The following is a 19,238-nucleotide window of genomic DNA, read 5'->3' on the forward strand; positions in this document are numbered from 1 at the left end:
GCGCCGTTGCCATTGCGGATCCCGGTGGATGCCTGAGGATCTCCGCGGGCGCTTGGCCGGATTGCATTACCTAATCGGGTTGGCCCGATAAGCTGATAAGGAATGGGGCCTGAGGCAGGTCGGTCTTCAAGAGAGGAGAGAACCCTAACTCGTGCTCTACCGTGTCAGGGTTGCTGTTATCTGTCAGGCAACCCCTCAGAAAGGTCACCAATTTGAAAGTGAGGGACTGTTGCGTTGCATGCCTGAGGCATGGTGCCAAGCATTTCGCTGCTTGCTTCCAAAGGCACCTTTTGGATAGGCAACAATGTGGAAAACCTCGATTCTTCCTACATCAATCAATCAAACCAGTATGGACCAAGACCATCCACTCAGTTCATTGTCTCTGACCACTGCGTTTCAACCGGTCCCTGCCGAGCGTCAACAGGTATTGGGGGTAATGGCACGGGCAAACTATATATCCAGGCTATGCCTACCAATTGATGGAATCACGAAGTATGACCTAAGTGAATAAATCTGAAATTATTCTGCTCCAAGTGAAACAGTTGAGATTTACTCCCATGCGGAGAAAAGTGTCTTACACTAATATTGACTGTCAGTGGCAGCTGGGATTGCCTCTTGGAGAATTATCTTTTGGATCTAATAAATAACGCATCGGTGAGCGGACCTCCGATGAGAGGAAAACATCGGCGAAATCAGGGGTAGCCAAGGGGCTATGCCCGAAAGGTCTTTGAGTGAACTGCTCAGAATGCGAAGTATGCATGCGTACATGGCAATCAGGCTGTGAAATGCAGCAAACAATCAAAGAGGAACAAAATGGTCCGGCTCAGCCAGGGCAATTCACCCGATTTCTATCTTTACTCATTTACGGAGAACCTGTCAAGTGACTCGTCACATAAGCGACTGCGAGGGATAAACGGAACAACAAATGAGAACATGTCACACACTCAGCGGAAGGTGGAAGGCCTTGCTGAACACTCTGCATCTTGAGCAGCTTAAGAGGCGTGGTTGCTCTACGGGCCTGAACGCAGTCAACCTCAATTCCAGTGGCCTTTTATAAGGTTATTGACGCCTGAATGACGAAGCTCTCCATGAGAAGCGGCTTGAGCTACACAATGGTCCTTACAGTGCAACCGTCTGAGCGTCCCGTCGCCCAACGACCACACATGGTTTTTGTAGGGTCCCATGCAAGGGGCGCCGAAGGAATGAAGGCTGATCGGGCACGTAGGGACCCACGGCCACCGTGGTGCTATGTATGTGCGGGTGAATGATACGTCCAGGGTTACCTGGAACCAATAGTTCGACATCATGCAAGCCCACGCTGATCATCCCCATAATAGTAACTGACTGCTGGGGGCCCTGGAATGTTGCACTTGCAACGCTCGAGTCACCCAATGTAACCCGCCGCTTAGCTTTACACGCGAGTTAAACATAGTGAGAGGAACAAGAGTCAGTGACCTCTAAATAGCTCGCTCGCATTCCTGGAAGTAAATAATCATTGGCCATTTGGTAAATGCAAGAGGCATTTGAGTGCGACCCCTCAGACCCGACCAGTCATATTGACTGCCAGTTCGGTGTCCTAGCGGGAGAATTTATCGGTGAAGGTGAATGGATGATCATGCAGTATGGCATCCTTGCATGAACATTGAATCTCGACGCCAATAGTGTCCCTGTTCACAACGCAGACCGACTTTCCCTGGCAGCGAGAATGTGGAAGTGCATTCGTATAGATATCAGGTCCATCCTGTCCGCCAACACTAGCTACAACTTTCCGCAATTACCAAGGTTCCAATACCGCGAAGCCCAGCAAAGATGGTCAATCTCACCACTCTTAAGCTTCCCAATGAGGTGATGTTCGAGCACCTGGTGCGGCTGCTTGAAAATGATCCAAAACCCGTGATCATTGACCCTCGGGATGGAGTCCAGGCGGGTTATCCTCAATTGTTGGCAGATATTCGGGAGACTCGCCAGAGAGTTTATCAGACTCTTCCGGGGGATTTGTTTGACAATAAGGGGAGAATTAGTAAGGACAGGCCGTGCATCGGCGTCCTGACGCCTACGAGTTATGACTTTGTCGTCGCCGCCTTAGCCATCCTGGCAATGGGAGGTGCTATCGTGCCTCTTGGTGAGTTCTGTCTGATAGGAATGGGGAGAAAGACACGCAGGCCACAAGGCAATTGAAGCAGTGTTAACGCACGACAGGTCTGAGACTGCTACCTGAAGAAGCGGGCGAACTTCTCCAAAGGTCTTCCGCAACGGGTATTTTGACCAGCGCGAAGTACGAGGATTTAGCCCACGCGATCCAGGCACATGGAAGCTCCAAGGGCCAGTCACTTCCCATCATGAACATTTCCATCTACCACGGTCAGCACTCGCGGAGCAAGGACCTGAATATCCGGGCTGAAATCGACCCGGAAATGACCATTCCCGAGGATACGTGGAGTGCCATTCTGTTCACATCCGGCACAAGCGGGCCCCCCAAAGGCGTAGTGCACGTGCGAAAACTCTTCAATAACAATCCGCTACTGCAGACGGAACCGATTACATCCCTCTGCTATCAGCCACCACATTGGATCAGTGGCTTTCTTCTGTTGCTCAGTCGCCCGCTGGCCGGACACCCCCTGGTGATGAGCAGCGGCGGATGCGCGGAATTGTGGGAGTCGCTGCGGAAGGGCGGTATTGACGGGTTTTGGGCAGTCCCGACGACCTGGGAAAAGATGAAGACTCATTATGACGAGGTCTTGAAGCTTCTCCCTGCCGAGGAGACGGAGGAATACCTCCGGGGAATGAAGGAGGTTAGCACATTCCGGGTCACGGGAGCCTTTGCAACGGCTCAGGTGCGCCAGTTCTGGCGAGATATCTTTGGAAGACCTCTGGAATGCGGTTTCTCAAGCACCGAGCTGGCGGGTCTAGGTTGTACATATCTACCAGGTCCGGATGACGGACTCGGAATCGAGGTAAGATGATGAGTCCAGGGAGATACGAAGACCATGCTGATTATGGATAGCGTTGCATTGGAGAGCCGCATCCCAACGTGTCAATCAAGTTCACCGATGGCGACTCGGGCGAGCTGTTGGTGAAGGGAAAGGGGATATTTTCCCAGTAAGTGTTTCGCCTAGTATAACCTATGCATCTAGTTAACCATGCCAGCTACCTGGACAATCCTGCAGCTACAGAGGCAGCTTTCGATGAGGAAGGCTACTTCCGAACGGGGGATTCGGCGCGTCTTGTTGGGCCCAACGTTGTCCTGGATGGCCGCTTCAAAACAGACTGTAAGTCCAACATTCTGTCCCCGAATTCGTTTTGTTATGCAGCAACGCGGACCAGTATCTCATTGCCACAGATATCCGTACCAAAGGACACCGGATTACCATCTTCGAAGTGGAATCCGAAATCATGAAGCTCCCCTATGTTTCGGAGGGATATATCTTCGGCGCACCGGACCGCGATGGAGATCGACTGGCAGCATTGATTCGCTTGGAACCTACCGCGCTCAAGAGCAGAAACACGCCTGATCTGCGACAGCTGCGCGTGGACCTGCACAAGAATCTCTATGCTTTCCAGTTGCCGGTCGCGCTACGATTTTTGCGCGACGGGGAGGATGTGCCTCGAACCGACACCGGGAAGCTGATCCGCAGACATACTGTTGCACAGTATTTCGTCCCTAACGAGGATTTCACGTACGGTAGCGACGTGGAGACGTGCGACTGGAACGAACCGGTGGCAGACGGAGTCAAGGCCTGGGATTGGGGTGGAACGCCGTACTAAAGGAAGATCTGGGATGGAGATGGATCTGATAGAGTAGTGGAATGGTAGGAGTCCACATTTGGATGGATACTAAGGGAATAATTTGGATTGTTCATAGCAAATCGAAAGTAGTGTCGACGGTGTTTAAAGCTGCGCGAGTGAAGAGAGAAGAGAGAAGAGAGAAGAGAGAAGAGAGAAGAGAGAAAGTAAGAGCTAAAAGTCTTGGCGTGGAGCGTCTCCGCCTTTCGTCATCGCCGCCCTTCCCCGTTCCTCTTCCTCTTCCTCTCTCCAACCTCCTCCGCTTCATCTCGGTCACTCATCCACAATGGGCCTCATCAAGCGCGTCTTCAAGCTCACCACCTATGGCGGTGCTGCCACCGTCGGCGCATTCTTTTGGGGCACGCGCAAGTCCACCTTCGTGCCTATGAATCCCTCGGATCCCCTCTTCAGTTCCTCGTTCCATCGCGCCCAGAACCCCGAGGGTAACCCTCAGACTTACGACTTGTGCATTCGCCGAGTGCCGCTTTCTGAGATCAATCCTTCCTTGCTGGAGAAGAAGGGCAAACTGACCGAGGCGTTCTGTGCTGGAGTATGGAGTGGCTGGGGTATTTTGTTTTACGTCCCTTCTCCCGACCGTAGGACTCGGTCCGGGATTATACACGCGACAAGCAGAAGCATTGACTAACCACATGAAACTTAAATAGGATATGCATACCAGCGCTCCCATCACGAACGTAATGCCCCTCGGGAAGAGACCAAGGATCACCTCTGGACGCCCGAGCAATTGCGCTCCTCGACCTATGACGTCGGTACTCTGATCACGGACCACTTCGAGGTTCTGGAGAAAACGCCCGAGCGGATCGTCGTGCGGTGTGGTGATACACCGCGCACCAAGGGCGTGCGCCCGTCTGACGGTCTGTTTGAAATGTCGGCCGTTGTGAAGCCCGATGAGGGTGTTGCGGAGTTTGGTCTCAAGAGCCTGTTCTTCCAGGGGCTGGGCAAGGCCGAGGGCCAGCCCATGCCGCCTCATATCGTGTGGCTGCATAAGCAGTACACCAAATTGTGGATGGAAACAGCGCTGCCTAATGTTCGCCGGTGATGGATGACTGATGAGCTCAAACACTGTTCGGCAAGGGGATAGAGGCGGAATTCTGACCAGTCGGCATATTGTCTGTACATACGAAGCTATACGAATCGGATACTCACGGAAGACCGTATATTATCTGTCGAGGCGCTATTCTCCTATCGAAGTCAATAATCATACGCACATTCGCGAGCATCTTTGATGCCAAGAGCTTATACACACATAGCTGCTGTATATTTCTGCTTGTATATGGGTTGGAGCGAGGCTAGCAAGGTTGATACGGCCAAATTGGTCACAAATATGGTCAATTGCAATCGGAGATAACCCGCCATTCTCAGTTGTGAATGACTAACAAGAATCGGAAGGGGTGCAGTCAAAGACAATATGGAAAGCAGTTGCGACGATCGAGGGAGAAGGATGAGGCTGAAGAGATTGCTTTTTGGGCAATGTATTGGTCGCCAATTTCAGGGCCGACCCTTCGCTGCTCAACGCCCTTGATATCCGTTTGCATGTTTGCGGATATGAATTGGTGTGTTACTCAAGGGCTTTCCACATCTTCCATACAATAGACCAGCAGACTGCGTGTGACTACAACCGGGCTCTGGGTCGTGAACAGATGAGGCGAGGGAAGACGAAGGGAAAAGCCATGAACATACAAAGCGAACTGGTTGACTTGGTACAGTAAGTTGCTTGACTTGATGAGACGTCCTTTATGAACGATAGGGTCCTTCAGACTTGGTTCAAGCTAACAACGAAGTCAGCAACATCCATTATAGCGGCGCAAAGTACGGGTTCTACTGTGACCGAATGCGGAATATGCAGGCGAACAGTGAGATCAAGGTGCTCTGGCTTGTCAATTGTGAATGCATTACGACATGCCATCCAATTTTGTATTCCGGCAGATTCTGCTAGCTGTCCTCCATTATATTCAACTCCGTTTCCGGGTACAGGTGCACACCAACAAATATGCCGTCGTCTGCCACAGGCATCCTTGGCCGTTATGTCTCTTCATACCATCATTCGCTCCGTCTCTGACCAGTCTTCCATCGAGCGAAGCCATAGAGATCATCGTATGTGTTGGCTTGGGCCTAAGTCCTGTTACTTCGCACTCAATGGGGTACGACCACTCCGCAAACAGACCCTTTCAACAACCTACACATCCAAAGTCGTCGCCACTATCCTCCGATCCTACGTTACGGTCTACGTCTGGATGTCCTGGGGCGCCGGAATTCAATTTTCGTCTGGAGTGATCTACGTGGTCGTTGAAACCCATGGGGCCCGGCCGGGGCCTTTGCGCTGCGATGAATAGGGTTATTTTCCTGATTTTCATCGCTTATGTCGTCCCGAATCGCCCTGGATATCCATCCGACGAAATGACCCCGACCAGGCTGGAAACTGCCTCATGCAATTGCGCCCTGACACGTTGAAGAGGAACAAAAAAAAAAAAAAAAAAAAAAAAAAGAAAAAGAAAAAGGAATAGAAGGCGAACGCCACGCGTGTGCATATTCGTTATAGAACGCAGCTGGAGAAGCCGAAAACTGCCTTCCATTCATGAATCGGTGAGGTTGAGGATGTTATTTGCCCCCGGTAAGTATGGCTGTCCCTCCTGTAGGCTCATACTACAGGTTCGGCAAAAGCCGACATGCTCGATAACTAGCATGGAACTAGAGCTTCAAAGCAGCGCTTTACTTGGTGAAATTGTCGGCGCTAGATCTGGCTTCCTAAGACGAGGGATTGAACGGTTGACGAGATTGGTTTTTGATTCGATCTTCGCGTACCGGCGAGAAGGTTCAAGCAAAACTAGAACCGATAAACTCAGGTAACGAATATAGCTAGCACCAGCTGCTGAACTGAACCACTCTATGGGGCAACACATCTGTCATCCCTAAAATAAACACACTCCTTTCCCTCATGTGAACACATTACACAATCCCCCCCTGGGCTGACATCTATCAGCATCAACATAGCACAGCAATTTCCTATTCAAGACACAGAAAACAGAGGGAAACCAACCTGTACCACAGTCAAGAACGTTGAAAACAGTGATAAGAGTAAAAATAGCACCATCCCCCACCCACTCCGTATTCCGAACCAAACTCCGTGCCCACCAATTCTCCATCTCCTTCTCCTTCTCCGAAGATGGATACCACCACGACGGTAGGATTGGGGCTAAGGGACCATGGGACCGCCAAACCCTGAATATCGTAACCGGTACAAAGGAAATGAGACGTTCCATGCTAGGCCAAATTAGAATTCGATAGCCTCGTTTAATCATCTATCTGCCCCTGTCTTTATTTCAAACACAATCCACATGATCTGTGGACGTTAACCAACCAGGTATGTACAGTACTTGGCTCAGTTCAACTTACGTACGTACATAGAAAAGATGAAGTACCTCCAAAGTAAGTTACATACTGAGTCCTATGGGTACCCAAACGAACGAGAAAGGCAATCTAGCCAACGAACATCCAGCCAAACCAGGCAGGAAACTCACCCCCGAAACCATAAGTAAAACAACAATTAAACACCAGCGGTGAAACAGGCATGACTCAATCTAGGAAATTGAATCTGATATGGCATTTCCAATCACCGTAGAGGAGGACATTGCATTCATCTTGCATTTATGGGGATGGAGCTGCGAGATGGATATGACAGGTCGGGTGCTTGTATGCAAGGGGCTGGAGTAACGGCTCTACGGGGATTCTGGGCACTGCATTTGTTGTAACTAAACGCATGTTGCACTTTTTCTTAGTTATGCTTTCAAAAAATGGAATTGAGTTGGGGATTCAGCACCAAAGACATAATGACTGCAAAAGAATCCTAGTTCATTGCTAGTAACACATAGCCGACCTCCCATCCCGTCCGTCTACATATCAAGTACCCAGAAAAAATAATTAAAATACAAAGTACATCAAGACAAAGAAGAAAGAAAGATCCCCACAAGGGCGACTACTCCGTTATCGAACGCCGTGGCACCGCCTCAATCACCGACTCCATGCCCGGGCTCTTACTCCAAATCCCCGTAATTTCCAATCCCGCCTCATTCAACAACTCCCTCCACTGTTGCTCGGACCGCTCAATACCCGACCCGATGCTCATCATCTGGATGTCCAGCGACGCCTGCATGAGCGGTGTGTCGGTGTCCGGGAGCACAAAGTCTACAATGATGATGCGCGAGTGCTCCTCGTCCATGGCAGAGACGGTGTTGAGCAGAATTTTCTGGCAGATGTAGTCAGGCCAGTCGTGGAAAATAGCACGGAAGTAGTATGCTCGAGCTCCTATCTTTCGTTAGAATTATAGCCCAGCCATGAAAGCAAGCGGTCGGAACCTACCCTTAACGGGCTGAGGATCTAAGAAACTGTAGGCCATCGGCTCAATGCCCTTCCCCGGGGGCGCGGAAACCACCTTGGGGAGATCCTGAACAACCAGGCGGCCCGGGACTTCGGGATGTTTCTCGCGGAATCTCATAAGATCGTGGCCTTGGTTCCCACCGACATCGACGACGAAGACCGCGTCATCATGGTCGATCGCCTGCTCCGCAAGACGCTCGATGGGGTAAACGTCGAACCAGGACGGCCTCCCGTGGCGCCGGCTGGCCATGTACGAGTTGAAGAGGGCTTGGTGCTCCTTCCGTTGCGCCAGCCATTCGAATTGGCTTTGTCCGACAGCCCACCGCATGGGGGAGCGCGAGTACTCCTTCGGGGTCGTGTAGTTGTGCTCACGGAAATACTCGGGGAGCTTGCTCAGCGTCGGCATGGTCAAGTCGTATCTGTGCCGGAGTCAATAAACCATAACCCGAACGGTGATAAAATCAAACTTCCAATAGGCACAAACACATACATGCAGGGTACGCCGTCGCGCCCAATAGGTTCGGTCATGGCCCTCGTCTTGTCGGTGGGAGAATACACTTCGGGCTCGTAGCTGGCACACAGACCCAGCGCCGTCATGACGCGCATCAAGCGCACTGGATTACCGTTAGACCTCTTGCAGATGGAGTAGCATCTGGAACTCTACCGATGAGAGCTTTTTCAGCGCCCGAGTGAACCGCCAAGTCCTTCGCCGACCGCCCGTCGGGATGTTTAACAAGCAGCTGGAAGAGGCCCAAGTCGATGACGGTGCGAAGAGCTGCGTTTTGAGGAGGCTGCGACTGCATCAGCGAAGAACAGGAGCAGTGCATGCCGGACATCGCAACTCACCTGGTAGATCAACCGCAATGCGGTCTCGGTGGGAGTCTCGACGGCCAGTTTCAATTGATCCACAAGCCCAAGCAGGCGGAAATGTGGCTGTGCCGAACTTGCATCTGGCGACGAAGCAAGCAGCTTGATGTCCTCCACTAAGGAGAGGACTTGGGAAGGTTGACAAGCAGTGGCCATATCTACAGCGACAAATGATGCACAAGAAGCAAGAAAGACGGAAGGAAAAGATTGAAAGATGAGAGGAATACGAGATACCCGAGGGGCGGTGAAAAGAGGAGATGCAGAAGGCTTCTTATAGGAATCTTGTCCGAAGGTTGATTAGGTTGATCTATGCAATACTTCGACGTAATAGTTGGAAAGACAAAAGGAAGAAGCGAGGGAGAAACCCAGGGAATTGATCGCCCTGTCTGAAAACGGCAGACGTGACACGTGCAGTGATTCACATTCGACTCTGAAGCTGAAAAGCTGAGAGTCAGCAGCAACAACAGGATAGGGAGATGGACAAGATGATGGAGTACCATTGGAAATAGATTGACTTCACACCATCTCTGGCTCTCCATCGGCGCACGTCTAATCAGAAACGTCGGCGCCCGCAGAACTGAAGTGTGGCGTCAGACCCGGTGGAACTCTCATTTCGTCACAGTTGGTCTGGAAGGGACCAGTCGAGAGAAAGGAATATTGGCAAACTGTTGACATTCTCCTTCTGGCTTCTACGCATATTCGGCAGCAAACACGTACGAATTTGCGCCCAACCATCTACCACTGCCCGAAGCCACTCGCTCCCAGTAGCCCGGGATATCTTCATCTCGACCAACCGTCGGCGCCACCGCCGGAAAAGAATCGATTTTCTTTTTTTTTTTCTTTTCTATAGGACTTTTGTTCAGTTGCTGATTCACTTTGGTCTTAGCTCGTCCCATCGGAGAATGGCCTCGCTCCTACTCCGTACGTTGAGAGATCGACTAGTGAGTGGCCCTGATCCCACGACAAGAACGAGGCTTCATGTGGATTCCAGATAGTGTCATCCGGAAATGTCCGTCCGGCAGGATCCCCGTCTCCTGCTAGCCGCTACAGGGGTGATTTTGGACCTATGGGAGTACTTGGGAGGGAGAAAGATTCTGTAAATCTTACCCCGGTGACTAGTAGTTGATCTTATCGCGGCCGCCCAGATCGCTCGACCTCCAGCGCATCCCTAGCGTCAGCAAGTAGAGGCCTGTGTGTATTGTTGCATTGTAGGGTTGTCGACGCGGGGCCCTCGAAAGGGGTTCTCGAGAAGCTAAGAAGTTGGCAGGATTCTCGCAGTGATGGCCGTGAGATTGACTTTCGATAAATCCAGGAAAGTCCGGCCCGGGAAAAGCATCCAATTCACCGTTTCCACCGCAATGAGAATCAGAGCGACTGACCGATGAAGTCGAGTACCTGCATTATTGGTATCAGGCCCAAACAACGGATGTTTGCGCGGTCCAGAGCAGAAGTTCCCGTTGAGAGTCGAAGCAAAGCCCGAGTTCGGTGACCCCTGATTCATGACGATAGACCTATCCTCTTTCCTCACGGAAACCCGGGGTCTAGATCCGCAGGTACCTGACGAGCCGAGTTTGGTAGTCGGAACAGAAGCACGAGCCTGGGACTTTGTGGAAAAAATTTTTCTTTTTCCAGAGGAATGCACCGTAGGTCTCCAGCGGCACGGGCCAAGAAGATGTTCCGACAGTTGACGACTGGGATGATGCCGCAAAGGAAAAATAACGCAATACCGATATTTCCTTCTTGCGTAACTCCCTTGGTGGTGGACCTCTAAAGGCGACGGAAATTTGTGGGAGAATCGGTGAGCGGCTGAGCAGAGGACCCAAAAAAAAAGCAATATACAAGCCATGTGGATACGCGCAGGATCATCGCTGGATGTTCGCAGCACACGGTCGCACACTGTCGAGAAAAAGCTATCGAGACCACTAACAATTCCCACGCTCAAACCTATGACATAAACCATAAGCTGGCACATTGCATCCAGGAATTGATCCCAGCATGGCATACTCATACGGAGTACTGCGTCCGTACATGCGGAGGAGCGTCAGCAGCTTCTGTTCTGGGACGCCGGCAGATTCATTAATTGTACTTCGTAAGACTGGTTGGACAGGTCATATATGGCCGTCGAACCTATCAAACATCTTGAAGGATGCCTTTAGCGCGTCGGATCGACCGTGTGGCGTCCCGGCAGAACAATTGTGAATTTGTGACCAAGTTAATCGATCGAGGCCTCGGACAGGGGGAAAGAATCCTGGTCTTTGTTTATTGACCCTAGAGGGCTATGACCCACCGGTGGAGACAGCATGAGTCGAATAAGCCCACAATCTGGAGTAGTGCCTCTTCATGAATCAGAATCGGGAGGCAGCAGAAAGAAAGAAAATAAGACAAGTTCGTGGGTCAGCAAAAGCAAAGGAAGAAAACATGCGATTTGTCGGGGCTTGCAGGCAGAAGATGCAGATCGCGATTGCGGACGGTGTTCATGCCAGCTGCAGAATTTTGCCACGCAGGTTCGTCAGAAGGTACGCTCCCAAGCAACTATTGATCAGGAGCCACATTCCTTTCTCGGAAAAGTGGTACCGTGCATACTCATGATTTCATCCCTGCCATTCCGCGGTGAAACCGACCTTCATTCGAGCCAGATCCCTCATCAAGACGCAACACCCTACGTCTCCGATGGCCACGAGCGGTCACAGCAGAATAAACTTTCGGAGTCAGAATTAAATATAGCCTCGGAGGAAGGTTGGATACGAAATGTGAGGCCTCAGCTGTCCCTGACTCCCTGCACAGTGACACAAAGTACATTGTTCGTGCGGACGTGGGCGATGGTGGTGGTGGGCCCGTGGGTGGATGTTTTCGGGCAATTCCACTCTTTTCATCTGAACCGAGATCGAATTTTGGAAGCCAGCCAACAGAATACCCGAGGTGTGAAGGGACAGGGATGGCTGAAGAAAGTACGAGTGCAGGAAACAGGGCGAAAATGGGCACGGCGATACGACGATGCGCCGACATCCTTCGATCGTCGATCGATCGAGTTCTTTGCCCTGCACTGTTTGGTCATCATGATCGAGTCAGGCCGCCGGGGCCGTGAACCCGGTCCTTGGGGCCATATCCCTGGTTGCTTGGGATAACTACCCAGGGATGGTGGTGACTGGTGGCTGCCTGGCGCAATGCAACCACCCCGATGGGATTGTGATCCTGGCACCATCTCGTGCAGGCGCTGCAGCGTGACCTGACAAATTTTGTAGCTCGGCCAACTGCGCATCAAAACCGAGTAATTTGGATGGGGCCCCCGGGACCGCTGGATGCCGATCTATCGCCCTAAATCCGTCCCATTCGGCCAACGACAGATCCAGATCGCCCGGCCACTTGGTGCAGCTCCATATGATTGTAGACACTATGGGTATTAGCATACCCATTCGTTACCGACTGACGCCATACAGCATGCACCAATTGCCGTGCTTGCAGGAGCTCGATCCGCCCCTTTCGCACATGCTGGGACCTTTGAGACCAGTTAACAACGTCATCTGGGACCCGTCTGGGCCGCTGAAAATTTTCGGATACACCGCTTCAGCTGGGTGCCACTCGGTAAATGAAAGTCTGAGATTAAGAGACACTGAAACGACCAGAAATAGGTGACGCCCTATTTCTAAATGCGGTATGAAGCAGCCCAACCGAACGCAGAGCCGACGAAAAGTGGGCGCCCCCTATAGCGTCCTGTTCCCACACATGACTCCAGAGTATTCTTCTTAAATACGAGGCCTATTTCTCTCGGGGTTGGTCTCAGTCCGTTCTTCCTTTGGCGTAGATTGACCACTCTTTCACTATGGGGATCCGTCAGTATGAACTAGACGATGCGCCCCAAGCTAGTGCCTCAGATCGGATCGTGGCACGGTTTGGGCGTCTTCACATTCTTGATGACCTCATTCGATTGCGAGCCGAAGACATTGTTCAACATCCTATTCTCGCCTACCCCAAGCCATCCAACAATGACAGCGCCTCGTATGAGTACTTCACGGGACAGGACCTGGATTGCATGATTGACCAGGCAGTATGTACCCTGATGGATTGCGGGTTCAAGCCGGTACGTAGTATCATTTCCTTCTTGCTCTCTGCATAGAAACTCACGTCATGATAGCCCCGGGGTGGACAGGCAGTTGTTGCTCTGTTCACACTCTCGGATATGCATATGGTGGTCACATTCTTCGCACTCAGCCGTCTAGGGTACACGGTGATGATGCTGTCGCCCCGACTTTCGGCAGCGGCCTGTGTATCACTTCTCGACGTCGTCGGCTGTGACACCATCCTCTATGGCCAAACCTCTAGTATCCGGGCAACAATGGGCGAGATACTTCGCCTCAAGCTGGTAGCATGCCGTCCTTTGATTCAGAGACCTTCACTCCAAGATACACCTGACTCCACTGTCATGGTACTTCATCGCAGCCGGAACCCAGAGATCCAGAAGAACAAGACCGCCTTGATCCTTCATTCGTCCGGTTCGACTGGCACGCCCAAGCCTCTTTTCCTAAGTCACAAGGCCTTGATGACTCACCCGACACGAGGCCCAGGGCTTACCTCCTTCAATTCCCTGCCCTGGTACCACCTTCACGGCCTATCAACCGCGCTCCAAGCTATGTATATGAAGAAAACCGCTTTCATGTGGGACGCCTCTCTGCCGCTCACTGCCACCTCGGTGGTCAATGCTCTCGAGGCTGCGAGGCCGGAATCAGTTCAAGGTGTGCCATATATGCTTCAGCTCCTAGTAGACAGCCCTAGGGGGCTGGACGCCCTCAGAGGCTGCAAGCTTGTCACATACGGAGGAGCCCCCTGCCCTGATGAGCTGGGCGACAAGATGGTAGAAGAGAAGGTGAGATTCGGAGGATCCTTTGGTTTGTAAGTTGTCTCTGTCACCTTTCAGGAAAGCACCATTCTCTGACTAGTCCATAGAACCGAAGCTGGCTTGGTCGCCGAATCCATTTCTCGCCCACACGGCGACCCATATTGGAACTATATGAAGTTCTTCGAAAACATAAGACCCTATATCTGGATGAAACCCATCAGTGATAGCCTCTACGAATGCGTTTACCTTTCTGGACATCCAGCCTTGACCACATCCAACTCGGATCAGCCACCCGGCTCCTACCATTCCAAGGACGTTTTCACACCGCACCCGCAAATCCCAGAGCGGTGGAAGTATGTCACACGCTTGGACGATCGCATCACACTCGTGAATGGAGAGAAAGTGCTCCCGTTGCCCATTGAAGGATCCATCAAACAGAACCCGCTCATCCAGGAAGCGGTCGTCGTAGGTGTGAGTCGCAGTGTACCAGGCCTCTTGGTCTTCCGATCGGAGGAGGCGAAATCCTTCTCCGATCAGGAATACATGGACCTGATCTGGCCTGCTGTCCAGGATGCAAACTCAAGAGCAGAGCAGTTCTCACAGATCTCTCGTGACATGGTTCTTACACTGCCGCCTGACGCCGTCTGTCCTCGTACCGATAAAGGCTCCATGATCCGAGCCCAGGTTTACACCAAATACGCCGATACGATCGATTCATTGTACACCAAGCAGGAAAACAGTGCGGATGGCTCTCTCGAACTTGACGTCGGAAGCACTGAAGAGCATCTGACGAAACTTTGCCGTGATGAGCTGGGATTTGACATCTCCAGCTCAGAGGCAGAATTCTTCGCGGAGGGACTCGATAGTTTGAAAGCAATCCACCTGCGCCGTCTTATCCTCAGAGACTTTCGCATTGAAGACAGCAAAGATATTGGTCAGAATGTCGTCTTTGAGACCGGGACTGTCTCCAGACTGGCGGAGCATATCCATGCTGTCCAATCGGGCCAAGAGACGAAAGCGACTGATGATGTATCATTGATGCCTGGATTGATAGAGAAGTACTCCTCCTTCGGCAGCCATGACCCCAGGGCTCAAATGGTCCCGACGAATAGGAGTGTTGTATGTTGAGATGATTCCGACCACGATAAATGCATGCTAATTCCTTTTCAGATCTTGACCGGCGCGACTGGCTCTATGGGAGCACATACACTTTGTAGACTTGTGAACGATGATTCGGTCTCTGCAGTGTACTGTCTGACACGCAGAAGCAATGCCAAAGAGGCAATCATCGACACCTTGGAGCAAAAGGGACTCGTGGTTCCAAGTTTCCGCATGAAGAAGATCATCGCACTCAACAGTGCTCTGGACGAGCCAAATTTCGGCTTGAGCCAGAGCATGATCGATGAGATGAAAAATTCCGTGTCCCTGATCATCCATACGGCATGGCCGGTCAACTTCCATCTGCCGCTGTTGAGCTTCGAGCCACACATCAAGGGTCTATACAACCTAATCAACTTCTCACTCTCTGTGAACCTCTCTGCGCCAGCCGTCCTTCTCTTCTGCTCCTCAATTTCCACAGCACTGGGCTCGAAGACCTCCGAAGTCAACGAAGCTCCTATCGAGGACCTTAGTAGTGCCTTGGAAATGGGCTACGGTCGGTCAAAACTCATCGGCGAAAAGATAGTCAGCAACGCGCGGAAAGCAGGCGCCCGGTCGTACTCCCTCCGTATCGGCCAAATCTCTGGACACTCGAAGAAGGGTCTCTGGAACGACTCTGAAGCTCTTCCGTTGATGATCCGATCGGCCCTGACGCTCAAGTCCCTACCGGAGATCGACACGACATGCTCCTGGCTTCCCGTCGACAAGCTCGTCGCCTCGATGCTTGAAATTGCCAAGGCTTGCTCAAGCAAGTCAGCAGAAGACCAAGACACGAATGAAGACGATACAATCTACAACTTATCCAACTCTCGCACCTTCGAGTGGTCTGCGCTTCTCGACACTCTGCGACAGAACGGGTTCAAATTCGACACCGTCCCATTCGAGCGATGGCTGGAGCTACTGCGAGAGAGTGAAGCACGAGGAGAAGAACTGGTGAATCCCGCCGTCAAGCTGGCAGATCATTACGAGGCAATGTACGGCGAAAATTCTCTGACGCCGCCGACATTCACCACGGACAAGGCCGAGCGGGACAGTATGACCCTGAGAAATGGTCGTCTGCGGATCATCAAGGATGGAATTTTAGGCCGGTATGCGCGAGATTGGTTGAGCCGCTGGCAGACGGCCTGAAGGGGGAGGAGAATGGAAGCTGATGTCGATTCATGTCCATATTATGATATCCTGTCTATAGTTGTTTTTTCTTGTTTTTCTTTGGCTCATTGAACATACCTTGGTTAGATTTATTGGGAGATAATTTCATTCATTCTTCATATAGATGAGATGAGGTGATAAATGATAAAAAACATAGCAGGGGAGTGATGGAAGATGGAAGATGGAAGATGGAAGACGGACACCGAAGGAAGCTCGACGCATCTGGGGAAGTCTCCTAGCAGGTGACATCACATGATAAAGATGAGGAAAGTAAGTCATAACTATCATTGAATCTTCATTTTGAACGAAAAAGTCTGCATATTCTAGAATACGTGTAAAAGTGAAAGCCAGCAATAGGCAGAGAAAGGAATTTTCCCAACGTCTTTTAAACATGACCATACACAGTCAGAACGAGTGGACAACGATGGGGTATGATATTGAAACCAACGGCAGACTATTATACAAAAACAAGACTAGAGGGTATTGTCACGACCTCTTACAGGATATAATGGCTGAAAAGGGATATCAGAATGAAACCGAAAGAAAATCGCGAGAAGACACTCATGCCAAGAAAGCCAGAGCGAGAGCGCCAAGGAAGCCAGATGTGCTCAGAGAGAGCTTGCTAGCGGCGCCAGTGAAGAGAGGGCTGATAGGAGTAGTTGCGCTCGGGATGGGAGAAGCCGACGATCCGGAGAATCCGGAGTTGACCGAGGCGCCAGAGCCGGAGCCGGAGCCGGAGCCAGAACCAGAGCCGGCACCGGGGGATCCGCCAGGCACAGAGCCTTCGTCGCCAGTCGGAGAGTCACCAGCGGGGGGCGCGGACGTAGGAGCAGGTGCGGGAGCAGGGACAAAGCCCGACGAGGACACGGTAATGCTCTGCGGCGGCGAAGGCGGGTTGCTGGGGTGGGAGCTTTCAACGGGGGCGACGTTTGAGGGGCTTGAGGGCTGAGCACCGGGAGCAGTGGGCGCAGAGGGCACGTCTTCCTGGGACTGAGACTCGGCGGGAGCGTCTGGGACTTGAGATGGAACCACGCCGGAGGTACCCTCGGGGGCAGGCTGGGAAGCAGGGGCGGTCGGGACGATGGAAGAAGCACCGCTTTCAGCGGCGGCACCCGACTCCCCAGCGTGGATGGCAGTGGCGGCAGTGCCCTGAGTGAGGGCGCAAACGGTCGTAGTCTCGGTCACGTAGATGGTGCTTCTCGAGGCAGACTCGGAACCCTTAGAGCCTTCGGAGCTACCGGAGCTACCGGAGTCACCAGAGTTGCCGGAGTTAGCAGAGGCGCCAGAGCTGCCAGAGCTTTCAGAGCTACCGGAGCTGTTCGAGTTGTCGGAGCTGTCGGAGTTGTGAGAACCTGCCGACTCCTCAGAGCTTCCGCTTCCAGCGTTACCGGAGCTGCTTGAGCCGCTGGCAGGGGCGGAGGTAGCCGCGCCGCTGGCTTTGGTGGTTGCGGAGGCAGCAGACGTGACTTCGGCAGCGGGAGGGTTCGAGGCAGTGTGGACGGCAGCGGTTTCCGACTTGGAGCTGGCGGCTTTGGTGGTGGCGGGAGCCTGCTGGGTAGTAGAGGTGGAAACGGCCTGGGACACGGCATGAGTGGCGCTTTCGGCTTGAGAGGCAGCCGACGAGATCTCGGCGGGGGTGTTGGAGCTGGTACCGATCTGGTACAGCTTGATAGAGTTGATTTCCCAATACGCCTCCTTGAAAGCTTCGGGATTCTCAGCGACGTAACTAACGCAGCTCTGGATGGGGTTGCTGGGGTCCTTCACGGGGCAACCAGAGTCGCCGAACACACCACCGGCCCAGTCACCGCAGAAAGTGGTGTCAAGAATGAATTTCTGGGACTTGAACCGCTCGTGGAAGTCGCAAGAGCCCTGCAGATGGGCCATAGGGGTGCCGAAGGCGGAGGTATCGGGCTTGCCGGTGGTGATGGACTTGGGGATGTCGCCGCGAGCGAAATACCAGATCTTGAGGAAATCAGCGGTCCACTCCATCGCATAAACGCCACCACCGTTCTTGTTGAAAGGGTCTCCGGAGGAGCCCTTGTTACCCTTCACCACGCAGCCGATGGTACCCGAGGCATCTCCACACTCGCTGGAGGTCATGTCGCCGAGCATTTCGTGGTCGCCGCCAACGTCGCAAGAGCCGCTGGTGTGCAGGACGATCTCATTCGACTCGTGCTTGTTGACACCTTCGATGATGTCGATTTCGCCGTCGTGGGGCCAGTCGGGGCCAACGGACCAGAAGGCAGGCCACGTTCCGCAGACGCTGCCGGGCATGTGTGCGAGGTCGATAACGTACAAACCCTCGTCGTAGTACTTCTTGCTCTCGATACGGACGGAGTCACGACCAGGTCCCTCCGGGCTGAGAGTCGTTTTGTAGTCTACACCCATATAGAAACTGCCGCTGGAGGTGATATCGATCAGGCCGGTACTCTCAGCGTAGCTCTGGTTGGTATAGGTAACGAAGCCATTGGTCGGGTCGGCGCCAGTAAAGAACTCGAAATAGTCCAGGAATTTCTCGCCTTGCCAAGATTCGTGCAGTTGGTAGCTACCGGAGCTACCAGTCGAGCCTTTGGCAATAGCAGGCGCAATGAGAGAGGTAGCAGCGAGCGATCCCACGCTCCAGAGCAGAGATCGGGAAGTCATTTTAGCCGGAACGCAGTTCAGATAAATCAGTTATTGGAAGACAAATGAGCGGAAGTAAGCACAGCTATAGGCAGATCAACACGAGGGAAGATGAGGATCTGGGAGCTGTCAAGAAGATCGAAAGAAATCGGTCTAATTACGATGTAGACCCAAAGGAATGAAAGACAACCGTCTAGGCTGTGGCAACGAAGGTACGATAGAGAAAGGAAGGTGTAAAGAATGCAGACTTCGATCTGCGACTGGGAAAATGACGCGAGAAAGAATGTGAAAAGGAAGGATGGCGAGTTAAAAAGAAAGAAAAATGAGAGAAGGCAAAAAGAAGAAAAGTCACAGGAAGGTATGGAGGAAAGGCATGATAAAGATTGGGAACAGTCGGTATAATAAAGGAGGGGAGGTCTGGCCCGCCGGG

The 19,238-nt window shown here is 52.3% G+C and overlaps 5 protein-coding genes across 5 annotated transcripts; 3 read left to right on the top strand and 2 right to left on the bottom strand.

The window, feature by feature from the left end:
* Positions 1-1,809: 1,809 nt before the first annotated feature.
* Positions 1,810-3,765, top strand: LDX57_011011 (class I adenylate-forming enzyme family protein; the record flags this gene model as incomplete). Its single annotated transcript, XM_046092757.1, has 5 exons — positions 1,810-2,122; positions 2,200-2,954; positions 3,005-3,099; positions 3,148-3,269; positions 3,341-3,765. 5 exons carry the CDS (start codon positions 1,810-1,812, stop codon positions 3,763-3,765), a joined length of 1,710 nt encoding a protein of 569 aa, XP_045948735.1.
* Positions 3,766-4,069: 304 nt separating this feature from the next.
* On the top strand, positions 4,070-4,843 carry LDX57_011012 (uncharacterized protein; the record flags this gene model as incomplete). The annotated part of the gene is made up of 2 exons (XM_046092758.1): positions 4,070-4,349; positions 4,449-4,843. 2 exons carry the CDS (start codon positions 4,070-4,072, stop codon positions 4,841-4,843), a joined length of 675 nt encoding a protein of 224 aa, XP_045948736.1.
* A 2,789-nt stretch (positions 4,844-7,632) lies between these two features.
* Positions 7,633-9,482, bottom strand: LDX57_011013 (uncharacterized protein). Its single transcript, XM_046092759.1, has 3 exons — positions 8,669-9,482; positions 8,161-8,597; positions 7,633-8,106 (listed from the first exon to the last, which is right to left on the bottom strand). Exons 1-3 carry the CDS (start codon positions 8,782-8,784, stop codon positions 7,778-7,780), a joined length of 882 nt encoding a protein of 293 aa, XP_045948737.1. The 5' UTR covers positions 8,785-9,482; the 3' UTR covers positions 7,633-7,777.
* Positions 9,483-12,865: 3,383 nt separating this feature from the next.
* On the top strand, positions 12,866-16,165 carry LDX57_011014 (uncharacterized protein; the record flags this gene model as incomplete). The annotated part of the gene is made up of 4 exons (XM_046092760.1): positions 12,866-13,123; positions 13,178-13,932; positions 13,987-14,998; positions 15,050-16,165. 4 exons carry the CDS (start codon positions 12,866-12,868, stop codon positions 16,163-16,165), a joined length of 3,141 nt encoding a protein of 1,046 aa, XP_045948738.1.
* A 582-nt stretch (positions 16,166-16,747) lies between these two features.
* On the bottom strand, positions 16,748-18,829 carry eng2 (putative GPI anchored endo-1,3(4)-beta-glucanase; the record flags this gene model as incomplete). The annotated part of the gene is made up of 1 exon (XM_046092761.1): positions 16,748-18,829. One exon carries the CDS (start codon positions 18,827-18,829, stop codon positions 16,748-16,750), a length of 2,082 nt encoding a protein of 693 aa, XP_045948739.1.
* Between the last annotated feature and the right edge of the window lie 409 nt (positions 18,830-19,238).

The sequence above is a fragment of the Aspergillus melleus genome (genome assembly GCF_016097325.1).
Source record: "Aspergillus melleus strain CBS 546.65 chromosome Unknown contig7, whole genome shotgun sequence".
NCBI lineage: Eukaryota > Fungi > Ascomycota > Eurotiomycetes > Eurotiales > Aspergillaceae > Aspergillus > Aspergillus melleus.